We start from the raw sequence: 18,363 nt of genomic DNA, 5'->3' as shown, positions 1-18,363 counted from the left end.
TCAAAAAAAGATAAAATAAAATATTTGGGAATCAATCTAAAAAAAGAGTTAAAATACCTCTACAATGAAAACTACAGAACTCTAAAGAAAGAAATTGAAGAAGACCTTAGAAGATGGAAAAATCTCACATGTTCTAGGATAGGCAGAATTAATATTGTCAAAATGGCCATACTACCAGAAGTGTTATACAGATTTAGTGCAATACCTATTAAGGTTCCAGTGATGTTTTTCATAAAAATATAAAAAGCAGTCATGAAATTCATTTGGAAAAATAAGACCAAAACAATCCTTAGTGAGAAAAGTGAAGTAGGAGGCATCACAATACCAGACCTTAGATTATACTACAGTGCTACAGTAAAGAAAACAAACATGAAGACCAATAGAACAGAATAGAAGACACAGACAAACCCACATAAATACAATTATCTCATACTAGCCAAAGGTGCCATAAACATATATTGGAGAAAAGACAGCGTCCTCAACAAATGGTACTGGGAAAACTGGAAATCCATTTGTAGTAGGATGAAATTTAACTCCTGTCTCTCACGCTGCACAAAACTCAAGGTGGATCAAGGACAGAAAGCATTAGACCAGAAACCCTTCACCTACTAGAAGAAAATGGAGGCCCCATTCTCCATCCTGTTGACTTAGGAACCAAATTCCTCATCAAGACTCCTAAAGTGCAAGAAGTAAAATCAAGAATCATAAATGGGGGCTGGTATTGTGGCCCAGTGGCGGAGCACTTGCCTAGCATGTGTGAGGCACTGGGTTCAATTCCCAGCACCACATATAAATGAATGAATAAAATCAAGGTATATCAACATCTTAAAAAAAAAAGAATCATAAATGGGATGGCATCAAACTAAAAAGCTTCTTCACAGCAAAGGAAACCATCAAGAACATGAACAGAGAGCTTACAGAATGGGAGAAAGTCTTAGCTACCCGCATCTCAGATAGAGCACTAATCTCTGGGATATATAAAGAACTCAAAAAACTTAACACCGAAAAAACAAATAACCCAATCAATAAATGGGCAAAGGAATGAATAGACACTTCACAGAAGAAGAAATACGAATGGTCAACAAATATATGAAAAAAATATATCACTAGCAACTAGAGAAATGTATATTAAAACTACACTGAAATTTCATCTCACTCCAGTAAGATTGGCAATTATCAAGAATACAAGTAACAATAAATGTTAGCAAAGAAATGTATGAGTGGGGGAAAACGTACACTCATACATTGCTGGTGAGACTGCAAATTGTTGCAACTCAGAAACCACCATTTGACCCAGTTACTTCACTCCTCAAAATATACCCAAAGAACTTAAAATCAGCATACTACAGTGACGTAGCCATATCAGTGATCTATAGCAGCTCAACAATTCACCATAGCTAAGCTATGGAATTAACCTAGGTGCCCTTCAACAGATGAATGGATAAAGAAAATGTGTCCTATGTACACAACAGAATATTACTCAGCCTCAAAGAAGAATGAAATTATGACAATTGCTGATAAATGGATTGAACTGGGGACTATCATGCTAAATGAAATAAGCCAACCCCCAAAAAACAAAGGCCGAATGTTCTCTCTGATATAGGGATGCTAACACATAATGGAGGTGGGAAGGGAAAAATAGAAGTTCATTGGATTAGACAAAGGGGAATAAAGGGAATGGAATAGGAAAGACAGACTTAATCGTACATACAACTTTTATATTTCCTATCTATTCATATATGTAACATATATGAATATACAACCAGTGAAACTCCACATCATGTACAAGAATGGAATCCTAATTAGAATAAGTTATACTCCATTTATGTATAACATGTCAAAATATACTCTACTCTCATGTGTATCTAAAAAGAAATTTTTAAAAAGAGAATCACTCTCCAAGTATTTCCTCTGGGTTCTTACCATTGCATGGCCTTATAATTATAGTTGACCATGTTTTGGGTACTTCAAATGCCTAATTTTATAAGGATACAAAATATTCTCTTTTTTTATAATGCAACTAAAATTCCTTTAGAAATAAGTTTATCTGAAGCCTTCATGTTTAAGAGCCAACTGAGTATCACGGCAGTCATTTTAATCTCTGTGGATGAGTCATTCTCCAAGTGTATTAAGACTGTGGTCCTATCTCTATATATTTAAGAATGTTGATCCTTTTTTAAAAATATTTAATGCGAAACTTCTCTCTTTTTTAAATGTACGACTTCTCTTTTCTTTCTGGAAATTACATTTTTATGTAATATTTAAGTACTTTCAAGAAGACGGGAAGTTTCATGTGAAATAAATGAATGGATCAATCTAAGAAAACATGAGGGACAGAAGCAGAGTAGAATCATCATGAAGGAGAGGAAGAATTTGATCCACATTAAGTTCTTTGTCCTTAATTACTTCTTTTTTTAAATATTATTTTAGATGTTGATAGACCTTTATTTTATTCTTTTATTTGTATGTGGTGCTGAGAATTGAACCAAGTGTCTCATACATGCTAGGCAAGCACTCTACCATTGAGCCACAATCCCAGCCCTGTCCTTAATTATTTCTTAAACATGCCTATCTTTTGTTTGTTTCCTTAGGTGAAGAAGTCCGGAATCCCCAGAAAGCTATTCCTATTGGAATAGTGACTTCTTTGCTTGTTTGCTTTATGGCTTATTTTGGGGTCTCTGCAGCTTTGACTCTTATGATGCCCTACTACCTCCTCGATGAAAAAAGCCCCCTTCCAGTGGCATTTGAGTATGTTGGATGGGGTCCTGCCAAATATGTTGTTGCAGCGGGCTCTCTATGTGCATTGTCAACAAGGTACATTGCTTTGCCTTTGGGGCAGGGGCTGTTTGGGTTCCTCCAAAGTGCAGTTAGTGTCTAAAAAATTACCTTTGTATGTTCTAAAAATATCCTAACATGAGGAACATATTTTGCAGCTGTGTGCTCTCATTAAATAGTTTGTGTAGAATTGCCATACAAAAATCTTAATTGATTAAAAAAAATTTCCCCATCAGTTGAGAATCAATTTTTCAAGATATTGATGGTCCAAGCTTCCACTGACATATATATGGCAATGGTATATGCACTTATGTCACACATCTTCGTATATGTATGTATTGTAAAACTTTAGGATGCTTATACTAGTATTTCTCTGCTAGCCTTGGTGTTGATTAGTGTTTGAGACAGTCTGAAACTATATGCAGACTTGGCACTTTCTGTTGTCCTTTAAAGTAATACTGACTCTGTGTGAGTGGAAGATGTATCATTTTAAAATATAAATGTACATTTTTTATTGTGAGCACAGACTTTTGAGAATGAACTTGCTCTAGAAACAGAAATTACCATTCTCAAATTAATGGTGGAAGTTCATATCCTATTGATCTGAAAAGGAAAGGGTATTTGAATCTTATGTGGTCATATTCAGTTGCTGTTTGTTTTATTATTGAAGATTCATATCTTGGTTTTCTGAGTTATTCATATTTGCAGTTAATACATGATCATAAGTAAAATTGTATTATATTACATTATACTGTAGAATATTTTATAAAGAGAAAATTAATCTTTTTGCCTGATTATGAATTTTTTAAGTGAAAATAATTTTCTAAAAGTGAAATTAGAAAAAGAAATATAACTTTCAGTGTAGCTTTATTTTTTTCCTCTCAGAATTCCTTTTTTTAAAAAACAAGATAGAATTAAGTGGCAGTTAGAAATTACCCTGTGAACTGGACACAGTGGTGTACATCTATATTTGCCACTATAGGGGAGGCTGAGGCAGGAGGATTCCTTGAGCCCAGGAATTTTGGGCCAGCCTGGGCAGCATAGTAAGATCTCAAAAAAATAAAGAAAGAAAGAAAGAAAAGAAAAAAGAAATTACCATTGTGGGTTTCTCAGCATCCGGTAGTGTTGAGGTTTATTTTGAAGAACCTAAAATGGTTTCAAAAGTCTGAACTGTAAAGATATTATGCCACTGTGGTCTTAGAAGGAGTGGATGGAGATTTGTCTATGGTCAAGCTCAACACATCATTATTAAAAGATAAATTGGATTTTTTAAAGTATTTTACTTGTTTTCTCTTAAATGGTTATTTTTTACAACTAAGTGATGTATGGAATGGTATCACTAGAAACACAAGTAATTCAAAAGCTTAAGCAAAATTCTTATTAAACTTCACTGTTACTAACTTGTAATTGTGGCTTCTTCTCTACTACATTGGCAGTAGTTGATTTTTTAAAATCTGCATCTGCTTTGATTATCTTGTGAGGCTGGGAATTATTACCAATTTGATCAAAGATCAATCTATATGATGAAAAATAATGATAATATAAAAATGCATAGTTATTGAATAAATGAGGTGACTTACTATGAGATACAGTTGCTTAATCTCTTCTTTAATTGTGTTAATTTATGAATTTTGTTTCTGAATTATTGTCACTAAAAATGTTTTAATGATATTGATTTGTTTTTTGTAATGTCTAATTATTTCATTTTAATTCAGTAAGAATCGTGGTGCACACAAATGACTTACTTGCAATATTATTTTCAGTGTGATAATTTGGGCAAATAATCTGCAACAAAATGACTAGCACAATGGTCAATGTTGGCAAATACTTTTAAATGCCCAATCATAGTGCATTTTAAAAATAATATGACTTCATAATCACAGCTGTCAAGCTGATTTGTATACAGTTACTTTATTTCAGTTCTGAGGTGTAATCTTGCATGAATGTGTTTGCCATACTGCATGTCTTTGCTTTTCATTCAGTCTTCTTGGATCCATTTTCCCAATGCCTCGTGTAATCTATGCTATGGCGGAGGATGGGTTGCTTTTCAAATGTCTAGCTCAAATCAATTCCAAAACGAAGACACCAATAATTGCTACTTTATCATCGGGTGCAGTGGCAGGTGAGAGAGGGGTGACTTCTGTTGAGAAAAGGGGGATCTTTTTCATCAAGGACTGAAAAAGAAAGTTAGGTGGTCATCTATTTTGATTGACATAAGTTCAATAGTTCAGTAATTTTTTTGTGACTGTTTCCCATTTTGAATTTTTTGGTTCTGCATGTTACTATGTCCAGTCTTTACCTGTATATTTACCTCCCTGGAATAATACTTAAAATAACTTACATGTGGATTATGAATTTTTCTATTCTAGTCTTCTGGGCTCTATGTTTCCTTTACCCCGCATTCTGTTTGCCATGGCCCGGGATGGTTTACTGTTTAGATTTCTTGCCAAAGTGAGTAAGAGGCAGTCACCAGTTGCTGCCACGTTGACTGCAGGGGTCATTTCTGGTAAGCTTTACAAATATAGGCTTCTTGAACACTGGACTGGAGCATTTTGTGCGCATGCATGAACTTAGAAAGCGGGTCTGCATGCTGTGCATGTAAGTTAAGAACAAAATCATGGATAAATTAATATGAAGGATTAACATCTGAAAATTGTGGTGGTGGTGTTGTATTGAAATTCATCCTTAACTGATCCTTTGGGAATTTTTGTCATTATGTTAACCATTTGGACTTCTAACAAATGTGCAAGGGTTATAAGGGTTCTTCACTATGTATTGGGGATGCTCTTCTAATTGATGAATGAACACATGAAATTCTGTTTTTGATACAGAATATTTTAATGGAATAATCACTTAATTTTGGAAATATTAATTTAAGAATAATGATTCTGGAATTTTTGGAAAACTAAACTTCACCCATCCTTAATCAAGTATTGAGAAGTATCAAAGATGAAAGATGATCTCTGGCTGGCCGTTGTACTCATTGCCCTCAGTATTGCGGCATCCCTGCTTCCTCGGTGCCGAGTTCTCTAAGACTTACACGTAATGTCCTCTTACCCCACTTGGAGTCTCCTTATATTTGTACCAATTTGGATGTGTAGGTTACATTCACAAAATCCAGATTGCCTACATTTTGACATGTCTTAATATCCTCGTAAAATGCCTTTGGCCAGATTCTTATTGCATGCAGAAACTTTCAGAGATTCTACAGATTGAGAAGAATTATCTTAAAGGACTATGATAGGAAGCAGGAGAAAGACAATAGCAAGCTTTATAAATATATAAAATGATACAGTCTTGGCAGTGGACACTTAAATCAAAATGATAATTTTGTTAATGCTCGGATATATTGGGAAGTTAGAGAATGCTAATGCTTCATTATATATGAAATGAGATTTCTTTTCAGGGCTAGAAGGTATTTGCTGAAAGTTTCACTTTATGAACATTTTCTAATAAATCTGACAGTTGACAAGGCATAGCTTAGAAGGTCAAGTCACTTATTTTCTCAGACTTAGATTTCTGTTCCTCATAAAATAAAGATTGAACTGGATGACCCAAAGCTCATTTTATTATTTAATAGAGCTTTACAGTATTAAAGATAGTTCATAAATATTTCTTGTCAGAGGATCACACATTTTATTTAATCCCTAAAACCTTTTACTCTTTGAATTTAAAATATTGCCCAATAATACTTTGTATTTAGAATTTTAAAGATAATGTACCCCTCTCCACTTGAGAATAATGTAATTTAGCAGCATAATAAGATATTGAAGTTAATAATGAAAGAAGGTAATTATAATGGAATGCTTCTTTTAATGCTCTGAAATATTACATTTTGGTTATTTTGAACTCTCACACCTTACTTGTTTTTAACTTAGTGAAGAGAACTTGTTTGGATAATCAACCACATTTTCCTCTCTTAACTACCATATTTGTGATCCTTATAAAACATACTAAAATTAAGTATACTAGCAATGAAGAGTTTTCAGAGTGAGGCTTACAGTGTATTTAAGGACGTGGTGTCGTGGAAGGAGTGCAGGATGTTGGAGCTCTGCCTGTGCCTGGTGATTATAGACTTCCTAAGTTAACCTGTCTGTAAGGTGGGGATACTCCTGTTAAGTCATGGGCAACAGCTGGGTTTTGGGTCAAAAATGGTCCAATACCAGCTATTTCATATGGCTAAACTGAAATCATCTGCCATCTCCTAGGATCATTGAGTTAAAGATAAAATGAGATCATAGAGATATAAAACTTTCAGAGAAAGGTCTGGAATACCATGTAAATGGAATGTGACATTCTCTGCTTACTAGGATAGGGACTATTATGTGGTAAATTCGAGTTAACATTAAAGTATATTTTACTTCTTAATCTCATTGGGATTTGGTGTGCAAGACCATAAACTGATCTCTCACATCTAACCAGTCAACCTGGAATGTGTAGCTTTAATCAGAGCAGAATTTCATCTGTATCAGAAATATTGAATTAAAAATTATTGTATTGTTTAATTTTGTCAAACTCACCTAAAAGTTTTTGAGTTGTATGTACTTCTTAATACAGATGGGAGTTAAAATGACTGAATAACTTTTATAATGCAAACTCTCTGAAATTTTTTACGGTTTTATAGTGAGCTAGCCAATATTTACTAGCAACATTTTTCTGCTGAGATTTCCCAGGATGGTATTCTATCACATATTTTCACTCTTCATCAGGACAAACGTATTGCAAGTAATAAATGTAGATGTTTTATACTTGCTAGACAGCTGAGCGTTTTTGAAGTCTTATTAGCAATTTATACGACCTAAAGAACATCTTATGAACTGCGAGAAATATATTGTCTTTGATACTGAAACAAATAAGTGCCAGTCATTTATTTGTCCCTGAGTCAAGTGATTAACTGTATGGAATTTCATCAGAGGTCATGGACTTGACCTTTTTTCCTTTTCTACTCCCAATAGCTGTGATGGCATTTCTTTTTGACCTGAAGGCACTTGTGGACATGATGTCCATTGGCACCCTTATGGCCTACTCTCTGGTCGCAGCCTGTGTGCTTATCCTCAGGTGAGTTGCTACTGGTTCTAAAAGGCATGTGCCAGGTGGGGCTTAGGAAATAAAGAAGATGGGGCTCATCATCCTTGCTTTTAAAGATGCCAACAGTCTGACAAGGTAAGAGCCTATGTTCGCTAGTAAACATCACTGTAAAGCATCAGAAGCAGAAGCAGACTTGGTCTTCAGCAAAGAATTGAACACAGTTTGATCATTAATGATAGGTCAGCCCAATCTATGTTATTGGTAATTTTTTATAATATACAAAGACACTTAAAAATACAATACTTTTGTCCCAATAATTCAGTGTAAAAATACAATTCTTTGTGTCCTGATAATTCATTGCTAAGATTTTATTCTAAAAATTTAATCAAAGAAGCATGCACAGATAGATGTAAAAGATGTTCATGGAAAAAGTAAATTTACAGGAGTGAAAAAAAAATGCAAGTAACCTGACTATCAAAATAAGAATGTTTAGATAAATGAGGACACATTTATTCAGTGGATTCTTTTACAGCAAGTAAAATAATAATTTTGTGGATAGATATGTCAGTTTCAGGATATAAAACCATATATAGCATCTGAACTTATTTAAATAACTTACACATCTACATAAAGAAGTGATATATGTATATATATATACATATATGCCTGGATGAAATTGTACCCAAATGCTAACAGTGATTAACACTGTGAGTGGTTCTAGGTGGTGTTAATTTTCTTCTTGGTTGTATTTTTTCTCAGTGAGCATATTTCTTTATATGGAGGGAAAATACTACTATCTAAAATGAGCAAAGGTTGCTCAGAAGAGGCCTCACCAGAGAAGCAGGGAGATACCAGGAGGTGGGGCCTATATGAGAAGGTGCAGGCTGCTATCTTGACAGTTTCCTGTTGAGGGAGAGGGCACAATCATAAAGGAAAATGGCATGCTCTGGGTGGGGAGAGGGCAGAATGGCTAGTTGAACTTGTCTGGGTTAAGCAAGAGGAGTCTGGTTGGAAAGTTGGTAGAAATGAGACCAGTCTATGATGAAGCCTTCGAATACCAACCAGAAGAGACTGTGCTATGCTATAGCTGGTATTTAGCCAGTGTTTCTGTACTATTTCTAGGAACTGCATTTCCTTTAAACCTAGACAATTTCAGAAGCCATTATCCTATTGTCACAATTGCCTCACCTTAAAATGTAACTGTTTTTGCATCTATTGGATAACTTTTTAATTAAGTGTTATCAGAGAAAATCCAGGGTTGCTACAGATATTTTATTGAAAAGGTTTGCAGCCTGGGACAGCACATTATGAGACTGGGTCATGTTGACTGCACACAGTATGACTTTGTAAGATGTCTTACTTAAGAGTTTTAGCTGCTGGTTTCATTTGAGCCAAGTGTCTATTTGAAAATAAAGATACAAATATCTGTTTGGGAACAGGTACCAGCCTGGTTTATGTTATGAGCAGCCCAAATACTCCCCTGAGAAAGAAGGTCTGGGATCATGTGCTGATACAGCCTCAAAAAGTGAGTCCCAAGTCATCATGCTGCAAGAACAGGGCTTCAGCCTGCGGACACTCTTCAGCCCCTCTGCTCTGCCTACACGACAGTCAGCTTCTCTCGTGAGCTTTCTGGTAGGATTCCTGGGTAAGTCTTCTTTACTGCATGTTGTGAAGACCCAGCAGATGTGTGTAGGAACCAGAATGATGTGAAAGAAGAGGACAGTGAGACTCACGTTGCTCTAAAATATCTTAGCAACCAATTTCAGTCCTGAAATTTCCACCTAACAAGTTATGAGTAGTTGAGATCATTTGAGTACTATCAAGATAGATTTATCGTATCTTGATAATTGATGAAGAAAGGAAGAAATTCCCTAAGGAAAGAGTTGCAGAAGTGCAAAACATTTCATTGACTGTTAGGATACGCTCTGCTTTAAGTCTATCAAGTCAAATACATCTTCTAATAATGGAGCCAGAATCTGATGGGATTGGGAGGCAATATAGTACATCTTTTTTTGCTCACCCAGTTATCTAATTACCCATAAATCCAGTGACTTTTCTTGAGCTTATCTGTGTGCTAGTCACTCTGTTGGGCACTTGGGATAGCAGGATAAATGGTTCTTCCTCTCACAAGGCTTTATGGCACAAGAGTATTGCTGGCAAGCCAGGGAAGAATAGGTTTCTCTGAGAGAAAATAGGAGGACCCTCTAACATAGACTTGATGGTCAGTGATAGAATGATGTTGTTGTCTGAAATAGGGAGAAAGGATGCAGGTTACATAATATTATCCATCTGCATTATCAATCTGTGTTTACAACAGCTTAAAATACATTTGCCATCTCTCATTGGGGGAAAAAAAAAGGAGGCTGTCCACCCTCTACAATATCCCATCAGTCCATGTAATACAGTCAGAGAATAACAAATGAGGACCCAGATGACCAATGACAAGGATAGCAAGATGGTAGCACCAAGTGGGGAGGTTGATGTCTAAGGAGACAGTAATGCAGAATCAAGCAGTGTTTCTTATATCAGTGAAGTCAACCATCTCTTTCCCAATGCAAAAGAAGAAAGGGGGAAAGAAATAATCTTTATATTTGGCAAAGCATCTATATGAAGAACTCGATGTTGTATCAGAATAGACTTAGAACTGAGGAATCTGAGTGAAGTGCATGTTGCTGACCATTTTACATATTTACACCTTGGCAGCATTCCTCGTATTGGGCCTGAGTATTTTGACCACTTATGGAGTCCAGGCTATTGCCAGGATGGAAGCCTGGAGCCTTGCTCTCCTCGTGCTGTTTCTCGTTCTCTGCATTGCCATCATCCTCACTATTTGGAGGCAACCGCAAAATCAACAGAAAGTAGCCTTTATGGTATGTGTGGTGGGGATTAGAGATCCTAAACATTATGTGCACTCACTTTCTCTGTATGAACTGTGAGTTGTTTAAAAATAATAATAATCCTAACAAAGTTAACCCATGTACAAGAATGTCAAAATTCCTTTTGTCACAAGTATTCTCTCTACATTGGCTATTGTACTCCCCATCCCTAAAACCTGAATATGCTCCTATCACAAAATTTTTATATAGGGTAATAAACAATTTTTTTACTAATCCATAATATCAGAAAAATAATTTAAATATCTTTAGAGAGCCAGAGTCCTCTCACAAGAATTTATTTCCATCAAAAGCCCTTCCTCTGCAAGTTAAATAATCATGTCCTGTTAGAGTGAGAGCGGGCTTGGGCTTGAAGAGGGTTACCATGTGTATCCAGAGTTCTGGAGGCATGCCCTCTTGATTTCTAAAGTAGACCAGTAAACCCTAAACCCACTTACATCTTGGTGATGATGCAGGAGTTATTGGGTTTGATAAATCTCCTATTGCTTTGAGCTTCAGCAAATAATCTGAAATATGATTCTCCTCTCAGTAGTCTCTAGGAGAATGTTTTTTATTTGGGTTGATTTTTGGGGGGCGGGGGGAGAATATAAACTTACTGATGCATTTTGAGAGTATTTCAAATTTATGTCCAATTTATTGCTATAACTTTGGAATCATTTGGGGATTATGCTTTCAAACTATGACTGTAAAAACTATGAGTTTAAGAAGATATCATTTTCCTCTTAGGTTCCATTCTTACCATTTTTGCCAGCATTCAGCATCCTGGTGAACATTTACCTGATGGTCCAGTTAAGTGCAGACACTTGGGTCAGATTCAGCATTTGGATGGCACTTGGTAGGTCTTTTAATGTGGTAACTTTGTAAACTTTGGCCCTCTCTTTCATTTTTCATGGGTTGTAATTAGAGAATGTTTCCTGTCTACCTTCCAGCTTCCTGGAAATAAAGCCTCCTATTATTTATTTATTTATTTATTTGTGTATTTTATTTCTTCAGTTCCTTCATAGAATACCTTAATGCTTTCTTTCTCAGGTATTTTCAGATACCTTTTTTTGCTTGCAGAGCTGGGGCTAGACTTCAGGACCTCACACATGCTAGGCAAGTGCTCTACCATGTAGCTACATCTCCAACCCCTCAGAACCCTTTTTTAATTTAAATCTCTCAGTTACCCTGGAATGACACTTGGGTTCTACTTTCTCCAACTTAGTGATGAGAAAAAAAATGAAGCACAGAAAAAATAATTTCTTATCAGTCCCAAATTCTCACCCAGTTTTCTAAAATATAAACAAAACACAGCAAAATGCATGCATATAAGTAATTACCTTAAGAGAATACATAAAATATCACCTCTTATCCCCACACAGTTAGCATGGCCATTAATTGACAGTTGTTGTGAACATAGTTCTTTTTCCTCTCCTGGTGATAATGACACATGGAAGGCATCATGTCCACATCCCCTTTGTTAACACAGGACATGCTTTCCAGAACTGATCATGACTGTAATAATCCACCATGCATATTTTAGATATATTTTTAGTCTTTACCCACATGTCATTTTGTTTAAAGTATGGTATTGAGTTTTATAAACATATGTAATTTTATTCCATATAAACATTGCCTGAAAAACATTCATTGAGAGAAAAATGCATTCTATAAAGTTAAAAATGAGGAAGTACATTCTACCAGGAAAACAGAGGAGACATGCTGTGGGGTACCTTGCATCTGCATTCCATTCTTCTAAAATAGCACAGAAAGAAAAGGGGGAAAAGACCTGTTAAGTTGTGTATTAAATTTCCCATATGAAGAGTTACTTTCTGACACACCTAAAACTTTTTTTTTTTTTTCCTCCTCCAAAAGGTTTCCTGATTTACTTTGCTTATGGCATTAGACACAGCCTGGAGGGTAACCCAAGGGATGAAGAAGATGATGAAGATGCTTATTCAGACAACATTAATTCAGCAGCAGACGAAAAATCTGCCATTCAAGCGATTGACCATCACCAAAGAAATCTCAGTTTGCCTTTCATATTCCATGAAAAGACAAGCGAATGCTAATGCTTGCAGGAGCAGAGCTGGTTCACGTCTTACATACATATCCTACATTGAATAAACTACGACAGGATGTCGTCATCATCATGCTAGGTTGTCTTGGGATTGTGGCATACATAGTTCACCTGAATTGTATCTCCTCACATGGATATGTGCTTGGGGAAACCTCCTGAGATCTCTCCTCAGTGATGAATATCCCCAAAACGGTGTATGCATGTATGTATGTGTGTATGTATGTATATGTTTGGGAACATGAATGTTAAAAGTTAGTTGGTGTTTTACTATTATTTTGTCACATCCCACCAGTATTGTCATAGTTGGTGGCATATACTGCACATACCTAAATAGAGGTAAATCACTGAATAGAAAAGTGTTTTGTATATGCCCTCTGTGGTTGGGGAAATAATGATTGCTTTCCTTAAAAAGGTTTCGTTAATGTCAGTTCAGGCACACTAAGGATGTAGTTGCCCACTATCGTGTCTATCACCAGTCGGGGTAAGGGGATAAAGAATGAGCCTTTTTTGTAAGTTTTAAATACCAGTAGTGGGTTTGGTACAATTTTTTTTCCTGTGTGGTAAGACAGTTTGCTGAAACTTCATCCAAAAGAGGTGTTTACTTCTGCTGTACTATGCTGGACCGAGTGGCATTCCATGTCACCAGATGGCATCCCCTGGAACTCCTCTTTGCAAGCTCTGGTCCTTAGATGTGAGACCTGCACCTGCTATGAATAATGTACCCCTCAACCCAATGAGAGGCTTGTGAGAGGTACCGTGATCTATTTGGGACTCTTAAAACTAACGGGGGAAGGTGGTTCCCACGACCTGAAAGCTGGCATAAGTGGCCATGATGAGGATGTGTTTGAAAATCAAAGTTAGACACATGCTCAGATAAGTAGACACCAGACATCCTTTAAAAAAAATTTTTTTTTTTAAAGTCACTGTAACCAGTAGAATCTCACACATGTCTCAATTGGTGGAATAATTCATACATTTTTCTTAGGACCTGATCACAGTTTAACATTTTTAACTTAACAGTACAAAATTCACTCCTCTTTTTCTATTATTTTATCTTATCCTAAATGTGAGGAGATACAATAGCAAATTCTATCTTTGCAACACCAACTAGAGGAAAAGATGGAAGAATGTAAGAAAAAAACTCCCCTATTTTGATATTAAAGTTCCTTTTTGGATATTAAAGGGCATTTGACCCAGTTTAAGGAGTTCAGATCTATTTGCCTCTGATGTTTCTTTTGGAAGCACTTAAGGGAAGTCTCCCACCTCCCTTCCCAATAAATTTTTTAGCACTTTTTATTTCCTTTGCTTTTAAATGACCATACTAAACCTATTAGTTCAAGTTCCCATGTTTACAGTAGCCATGAATGAGTGGAAAATTATTTTGATTAAGAACATGATTATTCAAAACTTTAAACTAAAAAGTTAATGAAATTGAATTGAAACTATATAAGCACAATAACCTTTGTATATGAATAAATTTTCATATGTTAAGATTTTCAACATTCTATATTTCACTTTATAGTGAATCATAAATTTATCTTCAGTGTGTTTTGCTCCTCATGAATGACTTTTGTGCAAATAATTAAATGGTTCATTAGATGAGGCTAGAGCTAGACACTTACAGGTGGATGTCATCCCAGAATGCCTGAATGAGTGTTCCCAAGCATGCTGGTTGATCCCCATAATCTAAAGGCAAGGAAAACATTTGTTTTCTGACATTTCTTGTAGGAGATGAGTTATCTTATTGATGCTGTTCAAGTTGCAATTATATTGTATAGCCACAAGTTGTTTTGATTGAATATCAGATTAACAGGTAGGAGGCCTGCATTTCTAGCTGCTATGTTTTAGTATCCCTAACACAACTCATTACTGACATTCCACAATTTCCAGGATGCATGTGGTAAAATCTGAAGCCCAGCCAAGTTTTACTGAAGGGGAGGAGTTGAATAAGCAAGGGGCAAAATATTTTAGTAAGGACCGTAGGGATGATTGCAAATCCTTGCTGTTCTAGCAGTACTCTTAGACCCCTTTTATTCTAGAATCAATGTAGAATGGACCCTTCACACAGGAAATGTGCACAGTTTCATATGTGAATATTTAAGTCTTTTACTATAAGAAAATTTAAAAATTAGTTTAGAACGTGATAGGCAGCTAAAATATTATGCCCACTGTGTTCAATTAGGAGCAGAACTAAGTTTAAAAATTGTTCTCCCACATTGAAACACTTAGTAGACAGAAATATCTATGAAGAGATTTTTGGTCCTGACAGCACATTTTTTTCTGTGAAGACTCAAATGGATGTGCCTGTTTATATGTATGTAAGCATATTTACATATGTCTGTGTGATGTATATGTGTATGCCAGTGTGTGTATTTCAAATATCAGTGTATTAAGTTGTGTTTATAGTAGGCTTTGGATATGATATTGTTATTTGGATAAAAAAATCCAGCTGATGTGGAGAAAAATGAGTGTTTTATATTGATAGATATTTTAGGTTTTAAACTATTTAAAAATATACAATTTTATATGTATATTTTCTATAGATGGATTCAGAAATATTTATCATGTTTCTATATAAAATCACTAAACTCTACATTATAGATACATTATAACAGGTGCTTTGTAATCTGAATGGAGTAGGAGTAGGGACTTGGGGTATCACTGTTTACTTGTTTCCTTTCTACTTTTTCTGGCACACCAGTTCTGTTGCCACCTCTCAGTTCCTGCATTTGAATTCATAACCCTTTGAACAAAATGTTAAATTTACTCTTTTAGGATTACCAAAATGTTTTATGTAGCTTTGACTAGTAATCAAACTTATGCAAAGTCTTCTCCAGAATTTAAAAAAAAGTGTATCACACTCTTTTAATTGTGATTAAGTAAAAGCAGCTTACATGACTTATTTTTATTTTCAACATTTTTCAAGGAAAAGTTCTTATAATGGTTCCTTAATTTTTTTTTTCTTTTAAAAAGAATGCTTTGTGAATTACCATATAAAGGCAATGCCAACCCTGCATTTGAGAAGATGGTTGTGCAAACTCTAGTTTAAAAAGTCCTGTGAAAAAAACTTATTAGAACTTTCGATATATACTAAAATTCAGATTATTGCTTAATCACATTTTCCCCCAAGATAAACATCAAGAAAACTAAAACATCATATGATACACATGTGTATTAGTTTTATGTATCAACATCTCAGTGGTGAAACTAATATTGGTATATAAAATTTTACCATCACCAAAATTGATATCAACAGAATAAGAGCCTGTTTTTTATTTTTATGCATAAAGGATTTTTAAACTTTTTATTTTAAATATTATCCGAAGTATTTTCTGAGTCCTGGGTATTTGCAAGTTAATCATTAATTATTTTTGATAAAAAATTTTTGTTTTCTAAATTCATTTGAGTGCTTTGCAAGGAGAATAAGGGAAAGTAATTGCCCTCCAATACCAATGATGAGGGAGCAGTTGAGCCTTATCATCTCTCTTCAATCAGGGCATAATACAGTATTACAAACTACATGACAAAGTCGTGCCAAAATTCCAGCTCTCCTTTCCCTGCACTGTTGCTCGTGATTTTCCCTGATTGCTTCAAGTGACAGCAACAAAATTATAGTTCCCACAGGACTTTCAAGGATTGGGTTCAGAGTGTACATCATGGGTTACAAAGATTCACATGATTAGTGTGTATTTCTGGTGAGTGAAGTTAACTACCCTTTTTGCTAGTGCCAAAACAGTGCCTTCTCTATAATGTCCTCTAATGTGTATTTATATATCAATGGGAAAAGTACTGAAGACATATAGTACCTGATGCCAGCAAAGGTCATTTTATTTTACTTGTACGGATGTGAAAATGAGGTTGCTTAACTTGTTTAGCAGATATTTTTTTCTTGTATAATTTAAACAATTTAAAATAGCTTTCCAGTTTCTGGATTTTTAGAGGCGTGATCTGTTATTATTGTAGTTGTCGATTTGTAATGTTCATTATTGTTTCTATGTACAGAGTTTAGTCTTATTGATTTCAAATGCATTTTGTTATGGCCCAACCCAGTTGGTAACACCTTGTGCAGAGAATGTTGTACTCAGCTGTTGCTCATCGTGGCTAAAGCTACTGCCACAGTCTCTGGGCCTTAATGACCCTTCTTTGACCACTGACAGTCCCGTCAACATTATAACCAGAACCCCAGGCTAGTTCCAGGGTCAGACAGCCTGTACCAATGAGCAGCTTTAGCTACCCCTGTTGGTGGAGTCTTAGAAAGATAGGAAGAATATGAAGTAAAAGACTTCAAATGCAAATAAGGTCATTTGGGGTCCTTAATTTCAGTTCTGAAAATCCCATGAGTATGTCCAGATAATTAAGGACCAAGGAACATCTATGACTCATGGAAGAAGTGGCTGCTTCCTGGAACTGGCAGGGTAGGGCCTGGTAGGGCATGGCCAGCTGCTCTTCTTACACATATACAGACAGCACTGATGGGCAAAGTGCATGGCCAAGACCCAATTCATTAAGAACCTTTAATTACCAACAGAATAGGTTGCTCTGACCCACAACTGGTCTATGGACCCTTTATTTTTCAGATCTACTACCAGAACCTGTTGTCTTACTGCTTCATTACCATTGTACTTAATAGAAATTGTTGATAGGGCCTAAACCATATAGCAATTCTGTGTCTGTAAAACCCAACAAATACATTGCACTTATGCAAATATAAAGTTTTTTTTGTTGTTTAAGAGATCATTTTAAATTTAATGTTTTCAATAATAATCAGTGTTCCTTTTTACTTATAAAGTTGGATTATTTTTTAGAATTTGTAATAAAAAAACTGCTTTAACCACTGTAAAATATGCTTTCTAATGCAATCATGTATTTTTAAATAAATTTTAATATGACAATAATTTAGTATGTATATGTATCACATAAACCAAAACATACATTTCATACTGACTAATTAATGTCTTTTTAATTGGGGGAACTTTAAAGCTCAGAAATACAATATGATCTACATTGGAACTATTTTGCTATACTCACCTGCCTAGGACCTACTATATGACTGCCAAGTCCTGTGATATAAAAGAGATGTTTGTCCTTATCCTCAATCCTCATGGCACATTCCCAAACTGTCAGTTGCTTCTGAAGCATGCCACTCACATGTCACACAAGTAAGATGCTATCACCTCAACTTCCATTTCATGGACCGTTTTCACAGTCCTCTGATCTATAGGAAGCTCCTCAATATTCATCCCACCAAATCATAGCCTTTAATAACTGGTGATAGGTGTTATACAACTAAAATTTTTCAGTATGGTAAATGAATGTTTACAAATTCAACTCTTTTGACCCTCTGATAGGGAGAAGTAAAAGTGTTTTGAACATAATTCTAAATTACAAATCTCTTGAATTAGCTTAATTTTGAAATTTCTTAGTGTAAATTGTTTCTGTTGATTCTAGTAGAAGGAACACCTTAAAATGTTTAAACTTTGATATCAATTTAGCCAGCACTGAAAACCATGCTATAAAATAGCTAAGAATTTACCAGGTAGAAACCTAAAATAATGTATCTAATTGTTGGCTTGATTAGCATTGCTACTAGGTGTGGGTGCCTCATCT

General features: G+C 35.3%; 1 protein-coding gene across 4 annotated transcripts in view; it reads left to right on the top strand.

Moving 5' to 3' along the window:
* Slc7a2 (solute carrier family 7 member 2) overlaps window positions 1-17,645 on the top strand; it is a 66,047-nt gene extending 48,402 nt beyond the window's left edge. For 3 of the 4 annotated variants that reach the window (XM_047549384.1, XM_047549382.1, XM_047549383.1), the window contains exons 6-12: window positions 2,592-2,814; window positions 4,758-4,897; window positions 7,731-7,833; window positions 9,243-9,448; window positions 10,507-10,673; window positions 11,424-11,532; window positions 12,552-17,645. In XM_047549384.1, the coding sequence (XP_047405340.1) occupies window positions 2,592-2,814; window positions 4,758-4,897; window positions 7,731-7,833; window positions 9,243-9,448; window positions 10,507-10,673; window positions 11,424-11,532; window positions 12,552-12,748 (1,145 nt within the window). In that variant the 3' untranslated portion in view covers window positions 12,749-17,645. Of the gene's footprint in view, window positions 1-2,591; window positions 2,815-4,757; window positions 4,898-5,144; window positions 5,282-7,730; window positions 7,834-9,242; window positions 9,449-10,506; window positions 10,674-11,423; window positions 11,533-12,551 lie in introns of all 4 variants that reach the window. The other variant, XM_047549385.1, reaches the window with a different exon arrangement.
* The last annotated feature ends 718 nt before the right edge of the window (window positions 17,646-18,363 follow it).

Source organism: Sciurus carolinensis, chromosome 4 (assembly GCF_902686445.1).
Source record: "Sciurus carolinensis chromosome 4, mSciCar1.2, whole genome shotgun sequence".
Classification (NCBI taxonomy): domain Eukaryota; kingdom Metazoa; phylum Chordata; class Mammalia; order Rodentia; family Sciuridae; genus Sciurus; species Sciurus carolinensis.
The sequence above is the reverse complement of the archived record's forward strand: the minus strand, read 5'-3'. Positions and strand labels throughout refer to the sequence as shown.